Here is a 25,568-nt window from a genome sequence, read left to right on the forward strand (position 1 = left end):
TTCAGGGACCGAGGGCCAACAAGCCGGGCCACTCTGGAGGGGGCGGAGCATGACCAGTGCAGGGATTAGGGGGTGTGGAGGAGACAGGACCCCAAGGGAGGTGGCATCTGAAGAAAAAGAGGAGAAGCACCCCAAGGAGAGGCACAGCAGGAGCAAAGGCCATGGAGATGTGGGCAGTCCTGGGCCCAGGGTGTGGGGATGCCCAGCCAGGTGGAGGGAAGAGCAGGAGGTGAGGTTAGGAAGGGAGTGAAAAACAGCATCTACACACATTTTCGGCCCCACATCTTGGCCCTCACTGCCAGCTCAGCTCCAGGTGCCCAGGCCCAAAGGCTCACCAGCCCCTCAAGGTAGGAAGGTTCAGGACAAGGATGCTTGGCCTATTATAATTTCACAAAAAAAAAACACGACCAAAGCAAAGCAAAACAAAAAACAAACGCAAAAAACCCTTTACAAACTGAATGGTTGCAGCAGCCAGGTGGAAGAGCCAAGGCAGGGGAGGGCGTGGTGAGGATGGGATGCCTGGGGCAGGAGGGCCTGTGCCGACTGGAATGTGAACATGTCCGCCAGCTACCCTGTTTCCATGACAAGACTGCTCGGCATTTTGGGATTGAGCTGGCCCTCTGGCCTAAAGAGCTGGCCCTCTGGCCTGAACGCACAGCCAGAGACAGCCACTCCCCTTGTTTCCCTTATCTGATCTTGGAGGGATGCAGAGCAGTGGTATCATCTGCATTCAGAGTGACCCATCCAGTCCCTCAGAGCCTGCTGCCTCCAAGCTGGGGCCCGTCCACTCCCAGAGGCTGACGCCCCTGGGGCTGTTACTGGGTCTCTGGGGTGGGAGGTACAGCACCTCTGAGAGCTTCCATTCTGGGGGCCCGGGGCAGCCGCGTTGGACCTCTGGGATGCCCTGCTTCACGGGGGGCCTTTGCAAGGAGGGTCGTTAGGGGGTAGCGTCCTACAGTCCTTGAGCTGGGAACAAACCCGATCTTGGTGGTTGCCCGCAGGCTGCCTCTTGGACAAGGATGAAGAAATGGGGGAGTTCAGACTCAGGGGAGTCTGAGGACCTGCCACAAGAAGACTCCCACCCAAAACCCCTGGAGGGAGACCCCAACTCCAGGCCAGCTCCGGCCAAGCCCAGCATCTTCCCCACGGCCAAGAGCCGCAGCCGGCTCTTTGGGAAGTGTGACTCGGAGGAGGCCTCTCCTATGGACTGCTCTTACGAGGAAGGGCAGCCAGCCTCCTGCCCGGCCATCACAGTCAGTCCTGTGGTCGTTGTCCAGAAGACTGGGGATGGCCCCACCTGTGCCAGGTAAGCAGCACCTGGAGCCCGGCTCCCTCCCCACCAGGAGCCAACTGGCTCAGCTGCTCAGGCCCCAACCCTGGAGACACCACGTGGTGCTCCAGGTAATGGGCTGAGCGCCATAGAGCTGGGGAGCCTGGGAGCCTTCAGAGGTCGTCTATTCCAGCATCTGTGCTCCTAGGACAGTGATGGCGAACCTTTTGAGCTCGGCGTGTCAGCTTTTGAAAAACCCTAACTTAACTCTGGTGCCGTGTCACATAGAGAAATTTTTTTTATCTTTGCAACCATAGTAAAACAAAGACTTATATTTTTGATATTTATTTTATATATTTAAATGCCATTTAACAAAGAAAAATCAACCAAAAAAATGAGTTCGCGTGTCACCTCTGACACGCGTGTCATAGGTTCGCCATCACTGTCCTAGGACCTTGAGTGGTCACCAAGGGGTGTTGGCATATATGCGGATCCCTAGCTGCCAGCTGATCTCAGGGGTCCAGGCCTGGAATGCTCACTAGCCCAGACACCTGGATTTCTAGCCAGAAAGCTTAAGGACGGGATATGCTTTTAGACAGTACAAAACAGCTCCAGCGAGGGGCCCACTAGCCCTCCAGCCTCCTCCAAGGCCAGCGTGAGGACGATTTTTGAGTTAGCTGGAGCCAGCCACACCCTGCGTCTAGCCCCTCTAGGCGACTGCCTTCTAAGCCCCAGCTCCCGAGCAGGCAGAGAAGCGAGGGGCCTGCCTGTTGGAGGAAGTGGTGGCAGCAAAGACGTTTCAGATCAAGCATGTCACACCCGCGGCCAGTGGGCCACAGGCCGTGAGTTTGACATGCTTGTAGATGGTGCCTACAGGCAGGGTGGGGACAGAATGGGGGCTCGTGCACCCCCTGTTCCCTGTTACACCGCTTCCTGAACAGTCACCTCGATGGAGGGGTGGGTTTACTAGTATATCATATGTCTTCTCCTTTTGGAGTGCCTTGGGGTTTCATCCTGCCTCAGGCCACAGGGGTGCCCAGTGTAGGAGATCAGGGTGTGTTCTGGCCCACAGGCAGTCGTCCCAGGACTCCGTCCCAGCTGGCACCGAGCGGAAGCTCAAGCTCTATGACCGCAGGAAGATCTTCGAAGCTGTCGCCCAGAATAACTGCGAGGAGCTGGAGAGCCTGCTGCTCTTCCTGCAGAAGAGCAAGAAGCACCTTATGGACAGCGAGTTCAAAGGTGGGCCCGGAGGCGCTGGGTTCCGGGCGCACCCCCGCTGCCACCTGCTCTGACCCTCACTTTGTCTTGCAGACCCAGAGACGGGGAAGACCTGTCTGCTGAAGGCCATGCTCAACCTGCACGACGGGCAGAACAGCACCATCCCCCTGCTCCTGGAGATTGCCCGGCAGACGGACAGCCTGACGGAGCTGGTCAACGCCAGCTACACAGACAGCTACTACAAGGGTGAGGGGCGGGGCGGCTCAGCTCCCACCAGCCCTCCTGGGGCCAGGAGGGTGCCGGTGAGCCTCAGCAGGCCTCTGAGCAGCTTACTCCCTGTCCCAGCCACCAAGCCGGCATCTCCTGGTCCTGGGGTCCCTGCCCCCCAGCTGCTGGCTTGGTTCCTCCTGGTGCTCAGGGTCCCACCCTCCCCTCGGTGGGCCTGCTGCTCCTGACCTCTGGACCTGGTGGCTTCCTCCTCTGCTGCTGTTCCTCATCCTTGGGCAGTTGTGACTCTTTCAGCTTCCAGTCTGGTGTCCCCATTCCTGAAGGTCCTGCCTCAGGGGATCCCTCAGGGGCGCCTGGCCTGGCTTCCTCTACTGGGGGGGCAGGCATCTGCCACTCTCTGCCCAGGCCTCCCCAGCACCTGTCTGGGCACCCCCTACAGGACATGAGCACAAAGCCAACAGCACGAATCCTCCACAGGCCAGACAGCGCTGCACATCGCCATCGAGAGGCGGAACATGGCGCTGGTGACCCTCCTGGTGGAGAACGGGGCAGACGTCCAGGCTGCAGCCAATGGGGACTTCTTTAAGAAAACCAAAGGGCGGCCTGGCTTCTACTTTGGTAGGGAGACCAGGTGGCAGACCCGTGACTTAGTGATGATTATTGAGGGGGCGGGGGTTGGGGTGGAGACAGAGGGAGAGGCAGGCTGGATGGTGCAGGGCCCAGGCTGTCTATTCCCGAGGCCCACTGTGTGCCTGTGTTGGCTGCAGGCGAGCTGCCCCTCTCCCTGGCCGCGTGCACCAACCAGCTGGGCATCGTGAAGTTCCTGCTGCAGAACTCCTGGCAGCCGGCAGACATCAGTGCCCGGGACTCGGTGGGCAACACAGTGCTGCACGCGCTGGTGGAAGTGGCCGACAACACGGCCGACAATACCAAGTTTGTGACGAGCATGTACAACGAGATTCTGATCCTGGGGGCCAAGCTCCACCCGACGCTGAAGCTGGAGGAGCTCACCAACAAGAAGGGGCTGACGCCTCTGGCCTTGGCCGCCAGCAGCGGGAAGATTGGGGTAGGGAGGGCTTCGCACGGAGCTGGGGGTGCTGTGGGAGCGGACTGCCTGCCTCGCTGTGCATGCCTGTGGTCACACACTGCACTGTCACAGCAGCCGGTAGGGTGGGGGTATGCTGGGGTCCAGCCCCAGTGGGTCCAGGGGTTCCCAAAGGTGTGGACGGAGTCGGTGAAGAATGAATGACAGGAGGCAGTGTTCAGGTGATCATCATAGCCAGGTTCTTCTCTTTATTGTCATCTAGCATCTGTATATATACGATTTGGTCCCAATCCTATCCATTCTATACAAAGGCCAGGGGGCTTCCCATCTCCATTCCAAGGTTACTCTATTGTTCCACTAAGCTACGAGGAAGTAACTGAAGGAGGTCTCTCCAAGCAAAGATCAAAGCGACCAACCACCCCTCTGACACTCAGTTAAAGGGTTTACTGATAAAAATCCTCACCTGGGGAAACAACCTTTCTTCTCCTAGCCAGGTTCCTCCCCCTACTGTCCTCTTACATCTGCATTTATCCTATTTGATCTTAATCCCATCCATTCCATTCCAAAGGCTAGGGTGTTTCTCATCTCCATTTCAAGGTCCCTTGAAACATCCCTGCAGAGACTGCCTCAAGCAGCCAGGGTGGATCGGCTTCCAGCAGGGGTAGAGTAGGCCAGGGGAAATGTGAGAGCCAAGCAGCACCCAGCATTGCACACATGGCCATTTAATTCATTTTTTTAATGGGTTTAAATCAACTTTATTGAGCTGTGATTTACATCAAACAAATGGAAACATTTAAAGTATTTGGTCTGGCCCTAGCTGGTTTGGCTCAGTGGATAGAGCCTCGGCCTGCGAACTGAAGGGCGTGTGTGGGAGGCAATCGATCGATGTGTCTCTCTCACATCGATGTTTCTCTCTCTGTCTCTCCCCCACTCTCCCACTCTATCTAAAAATCAATAGAAAAATATACTTGGATGAGGATTAACCACAACAACAACATAAAGTACTCGGTCTGATGAGTTTTGATGTGTATACAGCTGCAACCACCACCCCAATCACCATGCAGAGCACCGCTGTTGCCCAGTAGTTCTCGCTTGCTCTTTGCAGTTAGTCTTCCTGTCCCTTTGCCCTCCCCACTCCACACAGCTACTAATTTGCCTTCTCTCACTGCAAATGGTTTTTAAAAAAAAAAGAAGTTCTCCATTCTTAGACTCATTTGCTGTCTCACGGAAGCAAACCTAAATGTAAACATAAACATTTAATCTAATTATCACAAGAGATGCTTTTATTTGTTTAAACTACTGGCTCTTGTGAACTTTATTTATGTTTTTAAATTGATTTTTTTGGGGTGACATTGGCTAATAAAGTTATATAGGTTTCAGGTGTACAATTAATTCTATAATATCTCCTCTGTATGTTGTATTGTGTGTTTACCAACCCAAGTCCACATGTGGCCATTTCTTTTTTCTTTAATCCTCATTTGGGACATTTATCATTGATTTTTTAGACAGAGGGGAAGAGAGAGAGAGAGGGAGAGAGAGAGAGAAATATCGATGTGAGAGAGAAACATGCCCCAACGGGGTATCGAACCTGCAGCCTAGGTATTGCCCTGCCTGGAATCAAACCCATGTCCTTTCAGTGTACAGGATGACACTCCTACCAATTGAGCCACACCAGCCAGGGCACCATTTCTGATTTCTAACTCTGAGTATCACCAACAAGACACGGGGAGAGGGTGGGGTGCTGGGACCTGGGCATCGGGGGTAAAATGGATGTGATCAGCCAGGTGTGATCACTTGATATGGCTGCAGGAGGCTGGTGGAAGGGGGTAGGTGCTTGGGTGGGGTCTCCAGCTGGGCTGGGAAGCAGGATTATTCCTGAAGCAGAGCTGGTGGCCAGTGGGGACACAGCCTGTGGCGGGCACCAGGCTGGTCTCTAACAGGCTCTTATACTCCCATGGCAGGTCTTGGCTTATATTCTCCAGAGGGAGATCCAGGAGCCGGAGTGCAGGCACCTGTCGCGGAAGTTCACCGAATGGGCCTATGGGCCCGTGCACTCCTCCCTCTACGACCTGTCCTGCATCGACACCTGCGAGAAGAACTCGGTGCTGGAGGTGATCGCCTACAGCAGCAGTGAGACCCCTGTGAGTGGGCCAGGGCTGGGACCAGGGAGGCTTCCGGTCTCACCACATACCTGCCCTCGGCCCGCCCTGGGGCGGCTCCCTGTGTTCTCATCAATGAAAACCCGCTGCCCGGGGGTCTAGGCCCTGCAGCCTCATCAACCCATTCATTCCCCCTGAATGTTTTCCTTCATCACCAAACACTATACAGTGATATTCCCCTAACAAGGTAAATCAGAAGCACACAGACAGAAAGAATCCTCCTTTTATCCCATACAGACAGTCAACTTCATTTTGTTTACACAAATGGGGTCATGCTATACATGATGTAGAGCAACCAATATTTTCACTAACTGATGTGTCTCGCAGACAATTTCATATCAGTCCACATGGGTCTGCATTTAAAAACAGGGCTGCATAGTATTCCACAGCAGGGATGGGGAGACATGTCCTTAGAAGGACATTCGAGTTATTTCCAGTTTTTGCTACTACGATGCCTACAGGCCACTTGGCATGGGTTTGAGATTTTTTCTATGGATATCTGGAGTTGGAATTGCCAATTCAAAAAGTATGTACATTTTAATATTTTAATAGCTACTGTGAAATTGTCCTCCAAAAAAACTTTTTCAATGCATTTGGCCACCATCAATAGGTACACAGCTGCCCTTAGCCCTGCCGACCTGGGTATTGTCAATCTTTTTATTGTTTTAAGACTACTTCAAGTGAATGGGGCAAAAAATGCTCTCTCATTGATGTAATTTTTAAAATTGAATTTATTGGGGTGACACAGGCTTCTTGAGGAAGCAAAGAGCTTCCCATTCCCAAAGTCACTCAAGAAGTCACTGAACAAGGATCTCTTAGGAGGAGCTCAAGTTAGGGCTGGGGGGTTGGGTTCAATAGTCTGACGAGGCTGGGATGACCTGATTTTGGCTCCTCCACCCGGGGATATTTGAATTTGAACAGAGATCTCCTGGGTACCAGACTTTTGCCCCAAAGCACATGTGTAATGATGATGTCCCAGGCACAGCCCCACCCACTGCAGCAAAGACTGTCTAGTTCAGCGGTTCTCAACCTGTGGGTTGCGACCCCTTTGGCGGTCGAACGACCCTTTCACAGGGATCGCCTAAGACCATCCTGCATATCAGATATTTACATTACGATTCATAACAGTAGCAACGTTACAGTGATGAAGTAGCAACGAAAATAATTTTATGGTTGGGTCACAACACGAGGAACTGTATTTAAAGGGCCAGAAGGTTGAGAACCGCTGGTCTAGTTGCCTTCAGTCTCATGCATCGGTCATTACCACTTCTGCCTGGATAGCCCGCCTGACCCAAGCCTGGGAATGTGAGAACCCAGATGCCTCTTCATACCTGCCCTCAGCCCCTCCCCGAGCAGCCTCGTGCCAGACTCTGCCTGTGCCAGCCTCTTCCCATGATTGTGGGAATAATAAGGATGTAGGCGCTCAGAAGTGAGTTATTAAAGGTAATGGGCATGGAATGTCGGGCAACACTTGCTAGTTCTTGGGTGTCAGGGGCACTTAGGGTCATGTGAGCAGTTTCCCCCCTCACTCACTGTACACACAGGAGCACGAGGCCCAGAGGGGCCGGCCGGGTCAGGTCTGTGACCCTCAGCGGCTCTGTGGGCCGAGGGCGTGATCATGGTGGGCCCTGTGCAGAGGTGTGGGTATGAGGAGCGCCTTCGGCTGATGAAGGCTCGAGGTGGCTCCTGGTGGGGAGTGAGCCTCACCTCTCTTTGCTTCCCTTAGAATCGCCATGACATGCTCTTGGTGGAGCCGCTGAACCGACTCCTGCAGGACAAGTGGGACAGATTTGTCAAGCGCATCTTCTACTTCAACTTTTTCGTCTACTGCTTGTACATGATCATCTTCACCACGGCCGCCTACTACAGGCCTGTGGACGGCTTGGTGCGGCCTGGGCTCGGGCCTCGGCGTGGGGTGTGGGGAGAGGGGATGGGCGTTCCTATATGACCCTCAGGACCCCAGACCCAGGCTGGGCCCTGCACTCCTCTCCTGCTCTCCGGGATGCCCTGGAAACCTGCCCTCTCTCCTGTTCCCTGCTGCTCCCTCAGCCTCCTGGTTCTGTGCGGCTGAGGTCCCTCCCTGATTGCACAGGGGGAGTCCTAGGTTAGAAAGGATGCAGGAATTAGGGCTCAGGAAGTAGCTCATTATCCATTCCCTAGGCATATACCTTTGAGCACTTCTTCTGTGCCAGGCCCTGGGCCATCCATCAGGTCAGCTTAAGACCAGATTTTTTTCCCTCTTGCAGGAAACATAGACTCCCTTGAGTTTCTGAATTAATACCCAAACACTTAATTTTGTTGCTTTTATTTCCAGGGTCCCTTGCTTGCAAATTTGATTTAGAAACTCAGCTTCCTAGTTGGGTGAAACCTGATCTCTATCTACCTATTAAGGCCATTTAATGACTTCATTTTAAGAGAAAAGAGGAGTGAAAATAAGATAGACTAGTGAACCAGCGCTTATGAAACATTGATGGGAGGCTAAGAGGAAATGGTGGCTGAAACACAAGGATGACACACCCCTGGGGGATGTCTCCACCTTCCTTGGGAAACCTTGACAGTTCTGGGAGACCAGGGCTCACCGCAGTCCTCGGCAGGGGCGGGAAGCTGGTGGCATTGTGTCCATAAGAGTGCCTCCACCTCTGCCATCACCCTCCTCCCAGCGGGACTCTGGGCTGCGACTTGTCTGAGAGACAGCACGGCACTGTAAGGACGCTCTGCTTGGCACCTGGAGCCGCCACTTAGGGAATCAGGTTCCACAGAGGAGCGTCCATATGGGTGTCCCCAGAATAGTGTATTGTTTTTATTCGTGTCTCTCCTGATGGAGGCTGAGCCTCTCAGGCAGGGGCTGGGTTTTAATCACAGAGCTTGGCACCTGGTAAATGTTTGTCGAATGAATGAATGAGTGAATGAGTGAATGAGTGAATGGAGTCACTAACTTCTCTGCACCTTGCAGCCTCCCTTTAAGCTGCGATACACTGTTGGCGACTATTTCCGAGTCACTGGAGAGATTCTTTCTGTATCAGGGGGAGTCTACTTTTTTTTCCGAGGGGTAAGCATTCTTTTCCACACTGTGAATGTCCATTGTCACCAAAACAAAAAGCCAGGAGAACCACTCAGTGCTCCCTCACTGCTTAATTCCTCGGACAGGAAATGGCCCTGCTTGCGGAGCCCAAGGATGCAGAGGTGAAGATAAAAGCTGACCAGGCACTGAGGGCTCCAGGCATTCAGGGCTGGAGGGTGGGCATCCATAGGTGGGTCCCCGCAGGCCGTCAGTCTTGGATACAGACAGTCAGGGATCGCTACCGAATGTAATATTTAATTACAGAAGTAGAGGGGGAACCTCTTAAGAGATAGAGCACAGTTGGTAGTTGCTTAATTAATCAAAACAGTCCATTAAAGCTCAGAACCATGAAAAAAATCTACGGGTATACTGGAACCATTTTATTTTAACTGAAAACTGACAGATGCACATTCCTTGGCCATTCTTTGATTATATGAGCAGTCTTTTCTTTGAATGCAGGATCACTGTCACATGTACAAAGAATTTGATATTATTGTGATTTTTCCCCCTTAATTAAGCTACATCCATTTTTTTTTAAGTAACCTTTAAAGAATCTTTCCAAATCGCCAGACTCTGTCTTCACGGAAACAATTACCTTTATTTTCACTCTCATAGTTTATATTAGAATAAAATAAAAGCCACTGCAGTAGCTTTTTTTTTTTGCAACAGGCAAAAAGCACTCGTGGCAAACCCGGGATCAACAGGTGGGAGGGTAGGGAGTGGAGAGGGTCTCCTAGAGCCACCAGCATTCAGCAGGGCCGTGGGCATCAGTCATGTTTTCAGGGAGGGGAGAGCACTGGTTAATCTGCTTAAAGAAATTTTACTGTAATGCATACTTAAAGAAAATTAGGAAAAAAGCACAAATTAAAAAAGAAGAAAAAAATTGCCCAATCTCATCACTCAAGCACTACAATTGATAACTTTTGGTGATGTTCCTTCCTGTCTCTACTTCTAGCTATAGCTGTCATTGCACTCTCTATTTGTGCAACTCTCTCCTGACCGAGTCACGTAACATCACCCCATTCGCCTGACCCATGCTCTCCCCCTCCCTCGAAAACCTCTGCTTGGACACGTTCCCACGGTCCATGTGGTGCCATTTGGGAAGCAGTCTGGGTGCTCACCACTGAGCCACAGCTAACCTTTCCTGGGACCTTACTCTGTCTATTTACCTGCAGATTCAATATTTCCTGCAGAGGCGGCCGTCACTGAAGTCCTTGTTTGTGGACAGCTACAGTGAGATACTTTTGTAAGTGACCCCTTGGCTCTAATGCCTCAGTAGCAGACAACATCTTTTGGCCCAGTCCTGAGGTGACAGCAATCAGCTCTCACTCATTCTCTCGCATGCACTCAGCCTGGAACATAGTAGGGCCTCACAATCTGTTGAATGAATGATGGAAGGCACTTAATAAATGCTTTGGGGTGAATGAATACCGAGGGTCCACTCTGTGCCAGGTATGGACCAGGTGCTAGGGGATGCCAGACCTGTTTCATGGGCTCATGTGGTTTATAGTCTGAGTTAGATGCACCCTTGTTCATTTTTCCCATCCTTTTGCTTTCACTGGTATTTGATTAAATTGCATCCAAAAACCCTCTCTTTGGCAACAAAAGCTCCACTCTTTCTTATTTTAGGTACCTTATCACCTCCCCTCCAGAGGCCCCTAAGCTTTTTGAGGCTCGTTGGTTAAAAGAGTTGGCTCTCAGCTTTCACTATGATTCAGACTTGGCTTTCTTGGTCCACTAAGTGAGTTTCCATTTGTCCACTGCCTCCCGGCTTCCAAAATCCATATATGGGGACTCTGTGTTCCACCTGAGGCAACCCTTTCCCTACTTCAGCTGGCACCTGCTCTTATTTGGCCAAGGTTCTGCAAATGCAGGGGTTTCTCTTTTCGACAGACCTTCAATTGATGGGCCTGTTTATTGACATCCGTTTTTAATGACTTCCCTCGGGACAGTGGCAGCTTTCTGCTGGGTTCCCTCACACAGTGGGAGTGAGGTGGTCATTGTGGCCTACGGTGTTAGTGCAGCCGGGGGAGCTCTCAGAAGGAGGCCATGATGAGCAAGGAAGCCTGGGACGAATAGGGAAAGAAGGGACCACTGAGCAGATTCTGCCATAGGATCATCCAGACGTCCACCCTGTCCTGGGCTCTGACGTGGGCACTCCCACTAGCCTAAGGGGGCTGGGGGACGTTTTCCCTGGCTCTGCTCTTGTGTTTGAGGGTGTGACCATCAGACTCTACCTGTGGTGTCCCAGGAGAGCATGGCCTGTCCTTTCTTATGGGCGTAGGAACCTCCTAGGTTCTGTTATCCATGAGGCTGTTTTCCTGGGGACTGGGCAGGAAGGTTGTTGGGGCTAAAGCAGTGTTTCTCAACCTTTTTAGATAATACTTTTTACAATTGCCCCTCCCATAAAATTTTAATCCCAGAAATATACTGTATGGTGGCTTACGTACTCTATCTATATCTGTGCTTTATGTATAAAGAGCATACGATTTCACTCCCCAACCCACCCCAAACCAACATTTGTCCCCGTCAGGGCAATACTGCCCCCACTGAGAACCATGCACTAAAGGAGGCAGGACAGCCAGGCTACCTCCCACCATGGCCTGTGCTTTGTGCCTCCGAGGAGAGACCCAGGCAGCTGAGGTCTTCCTGTCTGTGGGGGTGCCAGGCATCCTGGGTGCCCCTAGACAGCGCTTCCTGTCGCTCCACCCTCAGCTTTGTGCAGTCACTGTTCATGCTGGGGACTGTGGTGCTGTACTTCTGCCGTCGCAAGGAGTACGTGGCCTCCATGGTGTTCTCCTTGGCCATGGGCTGGACCAATATGCTCTACTACACCCGTGGCTTCCAGCAGATGGGCATCTATGCCGTCATGATTGAGAAGGTGGGTGCCAGGGCCCGAGGGGGTTCTCCACAGAGCCCGTTTCCCTCATGGGTATGGGGGACCCGCTCCCACAAACTTCATCCATCCTCTCTGTATTGTCGGAGGAGATGCTGGTTTGGCTGAAGACCTCCTTCCCCAGCTAATTACACCCCAATCAGGCAATCTGGACTTGACCCGGGTTTGGGAGCGTCCCTGAAACTTGACCCTCTGCCTACCAGACAGACCCCCTTTGCTGCCAGAACAAAGGCCAGGTGTGGGGAGCTGTGGATGATGCCAAATGACCCCTGAGCTACAACCCACCAAACACACTTCCTGCACGTGCGCGGGTTCCACTTGGGCTGAACATTAACCCCCGGCCCTGCCTGGGCCTGGACTCCGCCTGACAAGCTGCTCTCTCCTGCAGATGATCCTGAGAGACCTGTGTCGCTTCATGTTTGTCTACCTTGTTTTCTTGTTCGGGTTTTCCACAGGTAACAGGCTTGGTCAGGGCTGGTGGGGGAAGGGACTCTGCTCACCTCAGCTCCTTGAGGACTCTGCAGGGGCTGGGAGGGAGGGGCCCTCTGGGATGTGTGTTTACAGATGGCAGAGTGGATGGACAAAGAACACACTGAAATGAGCAGGAGAACCTGGAAATGTTATTCCTAAAATGTTTAAGTAATTTTTGAGGTAGCAAGTGCTACTTGCTTGTAGGATAGCTACATTTTGGCTAAGTTTTTTTTTTTTTAAGGAAAATAAGTTTTTTTTTTTTTTAAAAGAATAGTGCAAATAACACTCTACACTCTATCCTGATTTCTCAAAATGTGCCACTCTTTTTATCACTTTCTCTCCCTGCCACACACACACACACACACACCCCACACACCACTTAAAAAAATTGAGAGCAAGTTTTTTATGATCAGACAAGATCAGCCTTTACCTCAAAATAGTATTTCCTAAACAACAGGACATTCTCTTCTCTAAGCACAGTATAATGATCAAAATCAGGAAATGAACATTGCTACAGTCCTATTAGCTAATCTACTAACCTTGTTCAGATTTCACTAATTTGCGTTAATTACGTCTTTCACAGGAATGGAAATCCCAGATCATGCACTCCATTCAGTTGTCGTGCCTCTTTAGTCTCCTTCAATCTGCGGCACTTCCTCAGATCTCCCTTGTCTTGTGTGACCTTAGCATTTTTGACGAGTCAAGGCCAGTTTTTACAATGGCTCCCGATTGGGGTCTGTCTGACATTTCCTCGTGGTCAGATCCAGGGGTGCATTCTTGGTCAGCCTCTCAAGGAAGTGAGGCGTGTCTTCCTCTGCCTTGTATTGGGGGTCCCACGGTGTCTGCGTGTCCCATTCCTGGTGATGTTAGCCTAGATTGTTTTGTTTTGGTGGGTCTGCCAGATTCTCCCATGGTCAGGTTCTTATCTTTCCCCTTGTGATTGATAAGTTATTTTCGAGGCGGGGCTTTGAGGCTATGTAAATATTCTCATCAAACTTTCATCCAATTCTTTTAGCATCCACTGATTTATTCACACCCGAGTCAACTAATCCCAATGATTGTCAAAATAATGGTTTCCCAACTCCATCATTCCTTCCACATTTATTTGCTGGTATAAGGGAGAACTTCCCATTTACATACGTTTATTTATTTACCTAAATATAGCCTCATAGAATAGATTCTTCTTTTTATGGGTTCTCACTTTTTTAAAATGGCTTATAACTCCTTACTATCATCATCTAGTTTGATGCTCAAATTGTCTGAGAAATTGTCATTGGGAGCCCCTTCAAGCTGGTTCCTCTGCCCTTTGACACACCCACATGATTTTTTGATCCTCATCTGAGTCCCGCTATTACATGGTTCACACGTAACTGTCCCTGTCCTGCAGCCCATGTTGAAATCTTTGCCTGGGAGTCATGGGCAGCTTTATTATTATTATTTTATTTATTTACATTTAAATCCTCACTCGAGGATATTTTTCCATTGATTTTTAGAGAGAGGGAAAGACAGAGAGAAATATCAATGTGAGAGAAACACATCGATTGGTTGCCTCCTGCATGCACCCTGACCAGGGCCCAGGGAGGAGCCTGCAACCGTGGTACATGCCCTTGACTGGAATCGAACCTGGGACCCTTCAGCCTGCAGGCCGATGCTCTGTGCACTGAACCAAAAGAGCTAGGGCCATGGGCAGCTTTAACTAGGAGCTTGGACTGAGAGGGAATGGTGTGGGCTCCTGGCCCTGATCTGAAGGCCCTGTTTTCTGTAGCCTCAGTAGGGGATGAAGCCATGTGGGTCAGATATAGGTTATGGGTCAGATACTGGTTATAGGTTAGATAGTGGTTATGGGTCAGATACTGGTTATGGGTCAGATACTGCTTATAGGTCAGATACTGGTTATAGGTTAGATACTGGTTATGGGTCAGATACTGGTTATGGGTTAGATAGTGGTTATGCAGTAACCACGGGCACAGCTGCAACAAAAGCTCTCGGGCTCTGGACTACAGTTCCCAGAGGAGTGCAGAGTGTGGCTGCTTAGCCTGTGGTTCTGGCCCAGGTGGCTCTGGCCCTCTCAGAGGTGCAGGCAGATGGTGTGACTGAGACAGTGGGTGTGGGTCCAGGGCTGCCATGTCAGGTTCAGCAGGCAGTGCACTGAACAAAGCTGACTGTATTTACATTGTACAGATAGATTTGTATATTTATTTTAAAAATGTTTTCATAGCAGATGATCGAGTTCTTTAAAAAAGTTTATTATTGATTTTAGAGAGAGAGAGAGAGGAAGGGAGAAACATTGATTTGTTCCACTTTTTATGAATTCATTGGTTGCTTCTTGTACGTGTCCTGACCGGGAATTGAACCCAAAACCTTGGCATATTGGTAGGACACTCTAGCCAACTGAGCTACCCGACCAGGGTAATAAAGTTCTTATTATAACCAAATAGTATTATGACCATTTTCTGATAGTTTTGAAGAAGGGAGTGCTTTTTAAAACATTTAAACAAAGGTGTGTGCCTGGTCAGTGTGGCTTAGCAGTTGAGCATTGACCCAGTAACAAAGAGGTCACCTGGTAATTAGAGACCGAACCATGCTCAACTGGTTCGATTCCTGGTCAGGGCACATGCTCAGGTTTCGGCCTGGATCCCCAGTAGGGGGCATGCAAGAGGCATCCGATCGATGATCCCTCTAAAATATATATGTATATATATGTATTCTAGAGGCCTGGCACACGAAATCGTGCATGGGTAGGGTTCCTAGGCCTGGCCTGCGATCAGAGCTGATCTTCCCCGGCTGCTGGAAGCCAGCTCTGCCCCCTGCCACCGTTGCTGTGGTTGCCCTCTATGTGTGGGGCGACTGGCAAGGCTATTGGGGCCCAGTGTCACCCCCATCAGCCGCCACTCATCCCCAATTCCCGGTTCCTGGTTCCCCACTGGGCAATCGGGGTCTGTGGGCTGGGAGCAGCTCCTGCATTGAGCGTCTGCCCCTGGTGGTCAATGTGCATCATAGCCGACTGGTCATTCCGCATCTAGTCGATTTGCATATTATGCATCTATCTATCTATCTATCTATCTATCTATCTATCTATCTATCTATCTATCTATTCATCTATCATCTACCAAAACAAACAAAGCAGACAAAGGTGTGCTGCATAGCCAGTGTCCCAGCTGCAGACCCACCCGGGGAAGTCGGTGTGTGTGTTGGGGGGGCCTGAGGTCTGGGCTCCCATTCAGCTGCACCCCTCCCTCCCCATGACCTACAGCGGTGGTGACACTGATTGAAGACGGAAAGAACGACTCTGTGGCTGAGACCACATCGCACAGGTGGCGGGGGCCTGGCTGCCGGCCGCCCGACAGCTCCTACAACAGCCTCTACTCCACGTGTCTGGAGCTGTTCAAGTTCACCATCGGGATGGGCGACCTGGAATTCACCGAGAACTACGACTTCAAGGCCGTCTTCATCATCCTGCTGCTGGCCTACGTGATTCTCACCTACATCCTCCTGCTCAACATGCTCATCGCCCTCATGGGGGAGACCGTCAACAAGATCGCGCAGGAGAGCAAGAACATCTGGAAGCTGCAGGTGGGCAGGTTGGTGGGGTGTGTGCAGCAGGCGGGCGTCAGCTGGGCGCATGGGCCCTGCAGGTTTTGAGGAGGAGCAGAAAGCTCAGCCAGGTCCCCGGATCGGGCGGCAGCCTCTCCCTCAGTCACCTCCCTCTGGTTCCTCCTCGGGGCTCCCCTGCCCCGTGTCATTAGCCTGTGTTCATAGACTCGGTGTTTACTGTGGGCTGGGGGGGCCCTGAGGGAAGGAGACAGAGGGCTCAGCCCCATCCATAGGTGCCCATCTCAGGGGAACTTGGCTGAGGGTGGGCACCAGAGATCATAGTCTGGCGGAGCAGCTACTATGGGGCAGGCCCCAACAGCGACACTTTTGAGACCCTGGGTCCACGCTTGCCTTCCCACTAATGATAACAGCATCATTCTTATTCAGTAGCCTGGACTCTGCGCCGGGCACTTACATGCTCCCGTTTAATCCTCACAGCAATGCTCTGAAGTGGGTGCTCACTGCCCCCACGTTTTGGATGAAGGCATGAGGCACAGAGAAGTTAGGGCTTTGTGTCCAGGGCAACTAGTAAGTAGCCCAGGCAGGAGCCAGCCCGGCCAGGAGCCAGCCCGGCCAGGAGCCAGCCCAACAGTCTCTCACTCAAGGCTCTGCTCTTAGCCTCTACTATGCTGCCCCTTGCGGGCCCGGGCTCCGCAGGGCAGGGTCTGGGGCTGGGCCACTCTGCCTCACTCATGGCCTCAGCACTCACTAGCAGGGCCCGACAGGGTGGGGGCTGGGCGGGCTGAACTCCTTCCGTGGAGGGGCAACCACAAGGCTTTGGAAACAAGCCTGTGCAGAGGGCACAGGTCCTGCTCTGAGGTGCCGGGCCTGGGAGAGACCTGGGGGAGGCTGACCTTGGCAGCACCGGCAGCCGGCATGGCCCCTGGACGAGCCTCTGCCCCTCTGCCCTTGTGTCTTCCTGCAGAGAGCCATCACCATCCTGGACACGGAGAAGAGCTTCCTTAAGTGTATGCGGAAGGCCTTCCGCTCAGGCAAGCTGTTGCAGGTGGGGTACACGCCTGACGGCAAGGATGACTACAGGTGGTGTTTCAGGTAAAGCCCAGGCAGGAACCACAGCCTGGGAGGCTCAGACCAGCTATGGATTTTGGGGACCGCCCAGAGCCAGCTATGGGTACAGGGCTAAAGAGGCCTGCTTGGAGCTCACCTGTGGGCATGGGGGCTCACCCAGAGCCAGCTGTGGGTACAGGGGTATAGAGGCCTGCTTCAGGGCTCACCTGTGGGCATGGGGGCTCACCCAGAGCCAGCTATGGGTCCAGGAGCTGCCCCTGTGCTCAGCTGTGGGCATAGTGGGCCCACCTTAGATCTCAGCTGGTGAGACCCAGGTATTAAATCTTGGAAAATGAGGTGTCCAGAAGGAGTCACCTGGTAATTACAGACCGAACCAAGAATCCAATATTTAAAGTCCCTGGAGCCCATGGTGTGGTCTGAGAACATATCTCCAGGGTGGTGCCCAAAAGGCAGATCTGTCTCCCCTCCCTCCCCGACCAGCTATGTCTCCCCATCCTGATTGCTGGGCTTCTTGGGTTTGGCCTGTGGGCCCAAGCCCTCGACCTGGAAAGCTGGCCAATGCCCTCAGGCCGCCAGCTCCCTGCTCTCCCATCTCCTCGCCCTGCAGGGTGGACGAGGTGAATTGGACCACCTGGAACACCAACGTGGGCATCATCAATGAAGACCCGGGCAACTGCGAGGGCATCAAGCGCACCCTGAGCTTCTCCCTGCGCTCGGGCAGAGGTGTGTGTGTGGGGGTGCTGGGCATGCTGGGTAGGTGGAGCCTTGGCTGCCCCCACTCTTTGCAGGCCTTCCTCACCCCACAGGCCAGGCGCTGGAATCGCCCCAAGTGTCAATCACCCTCATACTCCGTCACAGGTGCTTTTTCGTGCTCTCACATGCACCTGCACCTCCGACTGCTCCCCATGCCCAGGAACCCACCTAGGCACCTGTCCTCAGGCACCTGGATGGCTGGCCTCGCTGTGGGCTGTCCTGTCTTTTCTGGCCCATGCCTCACCCCCAGGGTCTGCACTCAGCTCTGTGAGGCCTATGGGCACCAACAGGGCCACGCGAACACTCACCTTGTGTGGCCACATCCAGGCAGGCAGGGGAGGGAAGGATAGCCCTTGAGCAGAAAATCACTACCAGAAAAAAGTCCTTTGACAGTTAATGGTAGACATTTAACAGTAGACGTTAAAGGTCTAATTGAATATACTTACTTTAAAAGGAAGCGAACTTACCTTACATTGAGCACATTTTGAGTTATAAGTACAACCCCTCACTAATTCTTTGTTTTTAGTTTTTTTAAAAAATTGTGAGATAGATTACATATATATATATATATATATATATATATATATATATATATATAAAATAAAATTTGCCATTGTTACTATTTTAAGAAGTGTACAATTAGGTGCTAATAATGATATCTATAATGTTGTGCAACCATCACCACTATATATATTTCCAGAACTTTTTTATTATCCCAAATAGCAGCTTTGTACCCATTAAGCAATTACTCCCATGTACACCCCTCTCTCATCCTTGGTAACCTCTTTTCTGCTTCTGTTTCAGTGAATTGGCCCATTCTAGGTACCTTATATAATTGGAATTATAGCATATATGCCTGACTGAATAATACTCCATTGTATGTATATGGTATACCATATTTTATTTGTCCATTTATTTGTTGGTGGACATTAGGATTGTTTCAACCTTTTTGGCTATTGTGAATAATGCTATGAATAGCGGTGCATACATTTTTAGTTTTTATTTATTTATTTATTTATTTTATTATTATTATTATTATTTTTAAAAATATATTTTATTGAATTTTTACAGAGAAGAAGGGAGAGGGATAGAGAGTTAGAAACATCAATGAAAGAGAAACATCGATCAGCTGCCTCCTGTACACCTCCTACTGGGGATGTGCCCGCAACCAAGGTACATGCCCCTGACCAGAGTCGAACCTGGGACCCTTCAGTCCACAAGCCTATGCTCTATCCACTGAGCCAAACCGGCCAGGGCTTATTATTATTATTGACAGTATTATAGATGTCTCCCATTTTTTTCCTTTTTTGCTCCCCTCCACCAAAACCTGCCCCACCTCAGGCCTTCCCCATGCTGTTGTCTGTGTCCTGTGGGTTATGCACACATATATATGTATGTATATATATATATATATATATATATATATATTTTTTTTTTTTCCTTTGGTTAATCTTCTCCTGTCCCCACTCTCTCCCCACTGAGATCTGTTATTCTGTTCCATGCATCCATACCTCTGGACCTATTTTGTTTGTCACTTTATTTTGTTCATTAGATTCTACATATAAGTGAGATCATGTGATATTTCTCTGACTGGCTTATTTTGCTTAGCATAATAGTCTCCAGGTCCATCCAAACTGTCTCAAAGGGCAAGAGCTCCTTATTTTATTTTATTTTATTTTTTATTTTTTTTTAGAGCTGTATAGTGTTCCATTGTGTAAATGTACCACAGCTTTTAAGAAATATAGATTTTTATTGATTTAAGAGGGGAAGGGGGAGAGAGAGAGAGAGAGAGACATCAACGATGAGAGAGAATCATTGATCAGTTGCCTCCTGCAAACTCCACACTGGGGATCGAGCCTGCAGCCTGAGCATGTGCTTTGACTGGGAATCGAACCATGACCTCCTGGTCCATAGGTCCATGCTCAACCACTGAGCCACGCCGGCAGGGTTGTACCACAGCTTTTTTATCCACTCATCTACTGATGGGCACTTGGGCTGTTTCCAGATCTTAGCTATTGTAAATAATGTTGCCATGAACAGGGGGGTGCATATAGTCTTCCTGGTTGATGTTTTGAGATTCTTAGGATATACGAATATTCCCAGAAGTGCGATCTCTGGGTCAAATAGCAGTTTCATTTTTAATTTTTTGAGGAACCTTCATTCTGTTTTCCACAGCGGCTGCCCTAGTCTGCATTCCCACCAGCAATGTACTAGGGTTCCCTTTTCTCTAAATCCTTGCCAGCACTTGTCATTTGTTGATTTATTGATGGCAGCCATCCTGACAGGTGTGAGCTGATACCTCATTGTAATTTTAATTTGCATCTCGCTGATGATTAGTGATGTTGAGCATTTTTTTTTATATGTCTATAGGCCATCTGTATGTCCTCTTTGAAGAAATATCTTTCAAGTCCTTTGCCCATTTTTAATTGGATTGTTTGTCTTTCTGGTGTTGAGTTGTATGAGTTCTTTGTATATTTTGGAAATTAACCCTTTATCAGATGTATCATTTCGAATATGTTCTCTCATATAGTAGGTTCCCCTTTCAGTTTGTTGATGGTTTCTTTTGTTGTGCAGAAGCTTTTTAGTTTGATGTAGTCCCATTTGTTTATTTTTTTCCTTTGTTTCCCTTGCCCTAGGTGATGTATCGGTGAAAATACTGCTACGTGAGATGTCTGAGATTTTTCTTGGTGTATACGTTTTTGTTTGAATCGTTGCTTTTAATTCTTTTGGGTAGGAGTGTGGAATTGCTGGATTATATGATAACTCTATGTTTACCTTTTTGAGGAACTGCCAAACTATTTTCCAAAGCAGCTATGTCTTTTATATTCCCACCAGCAATGCATGAAGGTTCCACATCCTTACCAACATTTCTTGCCTTTTTTTTTTTTAGTTATAGCCATCCCAATGGATGTGAAGTAGTGTTTCACTGCACTTTTGATTTGCATTTCTCTAATTACTAATGGATTTGAACATCTTGTCATGTTCTTATTTGCCATTTATAGATATTCTTTGGAGAAATGCCTACTCAAGCCCTTTGCTCATTTAAAAAATTGTGTTTTATTGTTGTTGAATTATAGGAACTTTTTTTAACCTATTCAGGATATTAATCCTTTATTAGCTATATGATTTTCAAATATTTTCTCCTATTCTGTGAGTTTTCTTTTTTACTCTCTCAATAGAATCCTTTGATGTGCGAAAGTTTTAAATTTTGACGAAGCACAATTTATCTATCTTTTTATTTTGTTGCCTGTTATTTTGATGTCATATCCAAGAAATTATTGCCAAACCCAGTATTATAGGAACTTAACTTTTATATATGTATATCAATTAGCCTATGGTAAAATTGTTTTCATTATATGTTGTTTCACTTAAAGTCACAGAACCTATTGATGACCATGTTAAGTGAGGACTTACTGTATAGATTAGTTTTATATCAGCTTTTATTTAGCTGAAAATGTCAATTTCATCATTACGTTTGAAAGATATTTTCACTGGGTATAGAGTTCTGGGGTAACAGTTTCTTTTTTCTTTTGAACATTAGAATACTTTAAGTATGTTTCTCTTCTTTAGTCTGGCCGCCATTGTTTCTGATGAAAAGTCATCCATTATTTGCATTGTTATTCTCCTGCTGTAATGTGTCATGTTTCCTCTGGCTGCTTTCAAAATACTCTTTTAATTTTTGGTTTTCAGAAGTTTGATAAGGTGTGTTTAGGTATTTTTTTTGTTTTATCTTGCTCAGGGTTTGCTGAGATTCTTGGATCTGTACATCAATGTTTCATCACAGTGGGGAACTATATATATGTTGCTTTATCCTCTCCATCTTCTCCTTTTGGGATTCTAATTATATGTATGTTTTGATATAGTCGCATAGGAGTTTGAGGCTTTGTTCATTTTTTCTCTTTTTTCCCCTGTTTCTCAAATCTGATAAACAGTTCTGTCTTCGCGTTCACTGACCCTTTCCTCAGCCATCTTCAAACTGCTGTTAAGCCTGTTCAATGAATATTGCATTCCAAATATTGTGCTATTTGGTTTTAGAATTTCTATTTGGTTCTTTTTTATAGTTTCAATTTCTCTCCTGAGATTCCTTAACTGTTCCCTCATTCATACCATATTTTTCTTTGCTTCTTTGAGCATATCTATACAGGGTGAGGCAAAAGTGGATTTATAGTTAGTTGTGAGTATGTGAAACACAGTTTATTCTTGTATTATTCTTTATTAATTATTGTATTATTTTCCATATGAACAACTGTAAACCTACTTTTGCCAACTGTGAGTCACATTTCCCTGTATCTTTCTTTTTAAATCCTTACCCGAGGATGGGAGAGAGAGAGAGAGAGAGAGAGAGAGAGAGAGAGAGAGAGAGGGAGAGAGGAACCTCAATGTGAGAGAGAAACATTGATCAGTTGCCTCTTGTACACGTGTCATCTGGGGATTGAATCTGCAAGCTAGGTATGTGCACTGGTGGAGAATTGAACCCCCAACCTTTTTGGTGTATAGGATGATGCTCCAACCAACTGAGCCACCTGGCCAGGGCTCCCTGTCTCTTTTTATATCTAGTAACCTTTAATTGTATACTGGGTACTGCAGATGATATGTTGTAGAGACTTATGATTGGATTTTTGTTCTAGTTGGCAGTTCAGTTACTCATGAATCACCTTGAATTTTTGTAGGTTTAGATATGAGGACACTCACGGTTTTTTCCAATTCCATAAATCTTGTGGGACTGGACATCCAAGCTTTCCACTGAGGAGCTTGTAAGGGCTTGGTTTTGGCTTTGTTGGGTGGGTCTTGAGTAGACCCTGCTCTATAGGTCATGTAGAGTAAGTAGGGTATTTCTGGTATTTTAGCTCAAGTCTCAGAGTAGAGAAGGGGTGTTGAGGAGGTCTCTCCACTCTGGCTGGGCTGGACCTCCACTATCCCTTAGTACTGCTCAGCTTCTAGCGTCCCTGTCCCACTTTCAACCTCATATTGGTACTCTCTGTTAGACCACTGCAATCTCACCCTGTGCAATCACAACTCAGCTCGAAGCCAAGGACTATGGCCCTCCACACCCAAGTTCCCTTCTTCCTCTTTGCCTTACCCTGCCCCACAGATTCTAGCTGCTTCAGCTCAGAGGCACTGCCCTGCTCTGCTTGGACTCCAACTCACTGTACCACAGTCAGAGAACTTGTCCCTAAGCAAAATGTCATGGTAATCATGGGGCTCACCTTGTGAATTTCTTTTCTCTCAGTATTGCAGTTTTTCACTTCTGCTGTCCAATGCATGACTGAAAACATAAGGCATGCATTTGCTGCATCTATTTTGTCCAGTTTTATGGCTGTTTACAACAGGATGGCTGGCTCAGAACTAGACACAATCAGAACAAGAAGTGGAAATCATATTATCAAGAGACTTACTTTTGGAAAACTACTCAAGGGCTTCCTCAGTTTTCCCAAGGGCCTCCTGCAGTCCTGTAATTTCCCCATGAGTCTCATTGGAAGCACTCCCTGTGCCACTTCATAATACTTGATGATCTTGTCTTCAATTTTTTAAAAAAGTATAGTTTATTGATTTCAGAGAGGAAGGGAGAAGGAGAGAGAGAGAGAGAAACATCAACGATGAGAGGGAATCATTGATTGGCTGCCTCCTGCATGTCCCACACTGGGGATTGACCCCATAACCCAAGCATATGCCCTGACTGTGGATTGAACCATGACCTCCTGGTTCATAGGTCGATGCTCAACCATTGAGCTACACCAGCCAGGCTTGTCTTTAATTGTTAATTGGTCTATTCGTTACAGAGGCAGGGAACTGAGCTAGTAACTGAGCTAGGGCGAGCACATGAGGGGGTCTTGGCATCAGGACTGTGGGAAGTGGGCACCGGAAACCCATACCTCCTTTGAGGGCCCTGGAGCTGGAGCTGGGCCAAGCAGTCCCTGAGGCAGGGTCTCCCTACCACCTAGTCAGCCAGAAGGTGGTGTCTCAGTGAGCATCTGGCCTATCTCCCAATAATGCTCTCTTGCTTCTATCCCTGGGTTCCCCAAGGGATTGTCTCTCAGCGATTGGTGCTTAGTGTCAAACTGGGGTTCAGAGACAGACCTGTGGCAGCCAGTGGGACCTGAAGTATTAAGCTGGAGTAGTCACAAAAGGCCCAGCCTCCAGCATTCCTGATGCCTTTGAGATGTGGCCAGTGTTGGACTCCAGCAGAAGGACCTGAGTCGTGGTCTGGGGGTGGGAGGTGTGGCCACCCGAGGGCTTGGCTGACCAGGGCTCTGGCAGGTGGAAGGAGTGCACACACAGCTTTCTCTCCTGCCTGTCATTTCTCGGAGGTGGCGGAGCTGGAGATGGCTATGAGGGTGGGTCCTCTTCCGGAGCTTCCTGGAATTACAGGCCGCATGTGAGATCCCCGCGTGAGGCCCAGTGTCACGTTGGTTCCCTTGGCATTGTTCCCAATCTGCCATGGCCAGGTGGAGCCTCGACCAAACCTTGATTCTTTGGCTGGTGTTTATCACCCTATACCTGACCTGGTGTGGAGCAGGTCGTGGGGCAGGCCCCAGCATTGCTCTGTGGAGATCTGCTTTCCCTCCCACATGGGCAGGAAGGAGAGTGGACACTCATGAAGCAAGTCAGGGTGGGGCGGAGGGAGCGAGTTTAAGGAGCCGCCGGAGAGGATGAGGCCCCTTGAGCAGCTGAGGCAAGAGGAACTGGCTCTGATTCAGGTGCCTCAGGAGGCACCGGCACGCCTGGGCCCTTTATCTGGAGATTGGTAATCATTGGTTTATTATGGTTTTGCTGCATCCAAGGCAATAATGATGCTTTTACCCTTTAGTTTCAGGGAGACACTGGAAGAACTTTGCCCTGGTCCCCCTTTTAAGAGATGCAAGCACTCGAGAAAGGCAGCCTGCTCAGCACGAGGAGGTCCATCTGAGGCACTTTGCAGGGTCCCTCAAGCCAGAAGATGCGGAGGTCTTCAAGGATCCTGCTGTTTTCGGGGAAAAGTGAGGGACCCCTAAGGCTCTCAACGCTGGGCCATAGGATGGCACACGGTCGCTGGGGTGTGTGTGGGGGACACCTGTGCCCTCTCAGCAGCCTGGCCCCTCTGCGCCTGCCCAGGCTCCTTCCTCGGCTGCACTGGATGAGCTGAGTGAAGCGCTGCTGGGTGCGTGGGAAGAGATACCCATCCAACCCTCCCCGTCCCCAAGTGGATCTCCTAACAGGAAGGGATCTTGCTTTCAAGGTTTTGCTGACTTTGTTAAACATCACGCGTGACGAACCTCTTGGACATATGTGGCGCCCTGTTTTCTCTGATCTTGTGTTACTGCGAGTAAAGGTCGATGAAGCCCAGACAAACACCTTTTAGAGCAAAATGCTTCCCTTGGTGTAAAATGCCGACTCTGCTTCGTGCTTTCTATCTCCCCCCGTCCCGCGTGGTCTGGGGTCATGTCATTTACTCTTCCTCAGAGAAGGTGGGGAAGGCTGGTCCCATTCCCAGCTCTGCCAGAATCAGGTTTCTTTCAGAGTGACTTCATCTTGCATTGGCACATCCCAGTTCCAAACCTATTAGCTCTATTGCTGTTCAAATGAAAGTGAAGAACCACGTCCTAACGCCATGTGGCAAGAAATTTTTAATGATCTTCCTTTTGTAGTGATCTTAATCCTGCCTCCTGCATTCGTACGTCCTTCCACCTCCACCCCTCCTGTCACCCATCAAATCAATAAACATATAGCAAGTGTGCACTTCATGCCAGTCATCGGCTCTGTGCAGTTTGTGTGTGTATGTGCGTGCATGCACATGTGTATGTGTGTGTTCTCTGTGTGCATGTGTTTACCTCATTATTACCCATGGGTGAGGGCACACCTTCATG

The 25,568-nt window shown here is 49.4% G+C and overlaps 1 protein-coding gene across 2 annotated transcripts; it reads left to right on the forward strand.

Moving 5' to 3' along the window:
- The first annotated feature begins 1,019 nt into the window (after positions 1-1,019).
- Positions 1,020-25,246, forward strand: TRPV1 (transient receptor potential cation channel subfamily V member 1). 2 transcript variants are annotated; one of them, XM_036341062.1, is made up of 16 exons: positions 1,020-1,306; positions 2,343-2,509; positions 2,582-2,734; positions 3,194-3,334; positions 3,484-3,782; positions 5,723-5,902; positions 7,647-7,805; positions 8,874-8,969; positions 10,157-10,227; positions 11,697-11,862; positions 12,266-12,332; positions 15,602-15,921; positions 16,868-16,995; positions 17,579-17,694; positions 21,415-21,436; positions 24,533-25,246. In XM_036341062.1, the coding sequence occupies exons 1-15, from the start codon at positions 1,020-1,022 to the stop codon at positions 21,420-21,422; spliced, it is 2,358 nt and encodes a 785-aa protein (XP_036196955.1). In that variant the 3' UTR covers positions 21,423-21,436; positions 24,533-25,246. The 2 variants fall into 2 exon arrangements, with proteins under 2 accessions (XP_036196955.1, XP_036196954.1); XM_036341061.1 differs by lacking the exon at positions 21,415-21,436.
- Positions 25,247-25,568: the final 322 nt, after the last annotated feature.

This window comes from Myotis myotis, unplaced genomic scaffold (genome assembly GCF_014108235.1).
Source record: "Myotis myotis isolate mMyoMyo1 unplaced genomic scaffold, mMyoMyo1.p scaffold_m19_p_17, whole genome shotgun sequence".
Taxonomy (NCBI): Eukaryota; Metazoa; Chordata; class Mammalia; order Chiroptera; family Vespertilionidae; genus Myotis; species Myotis myotis.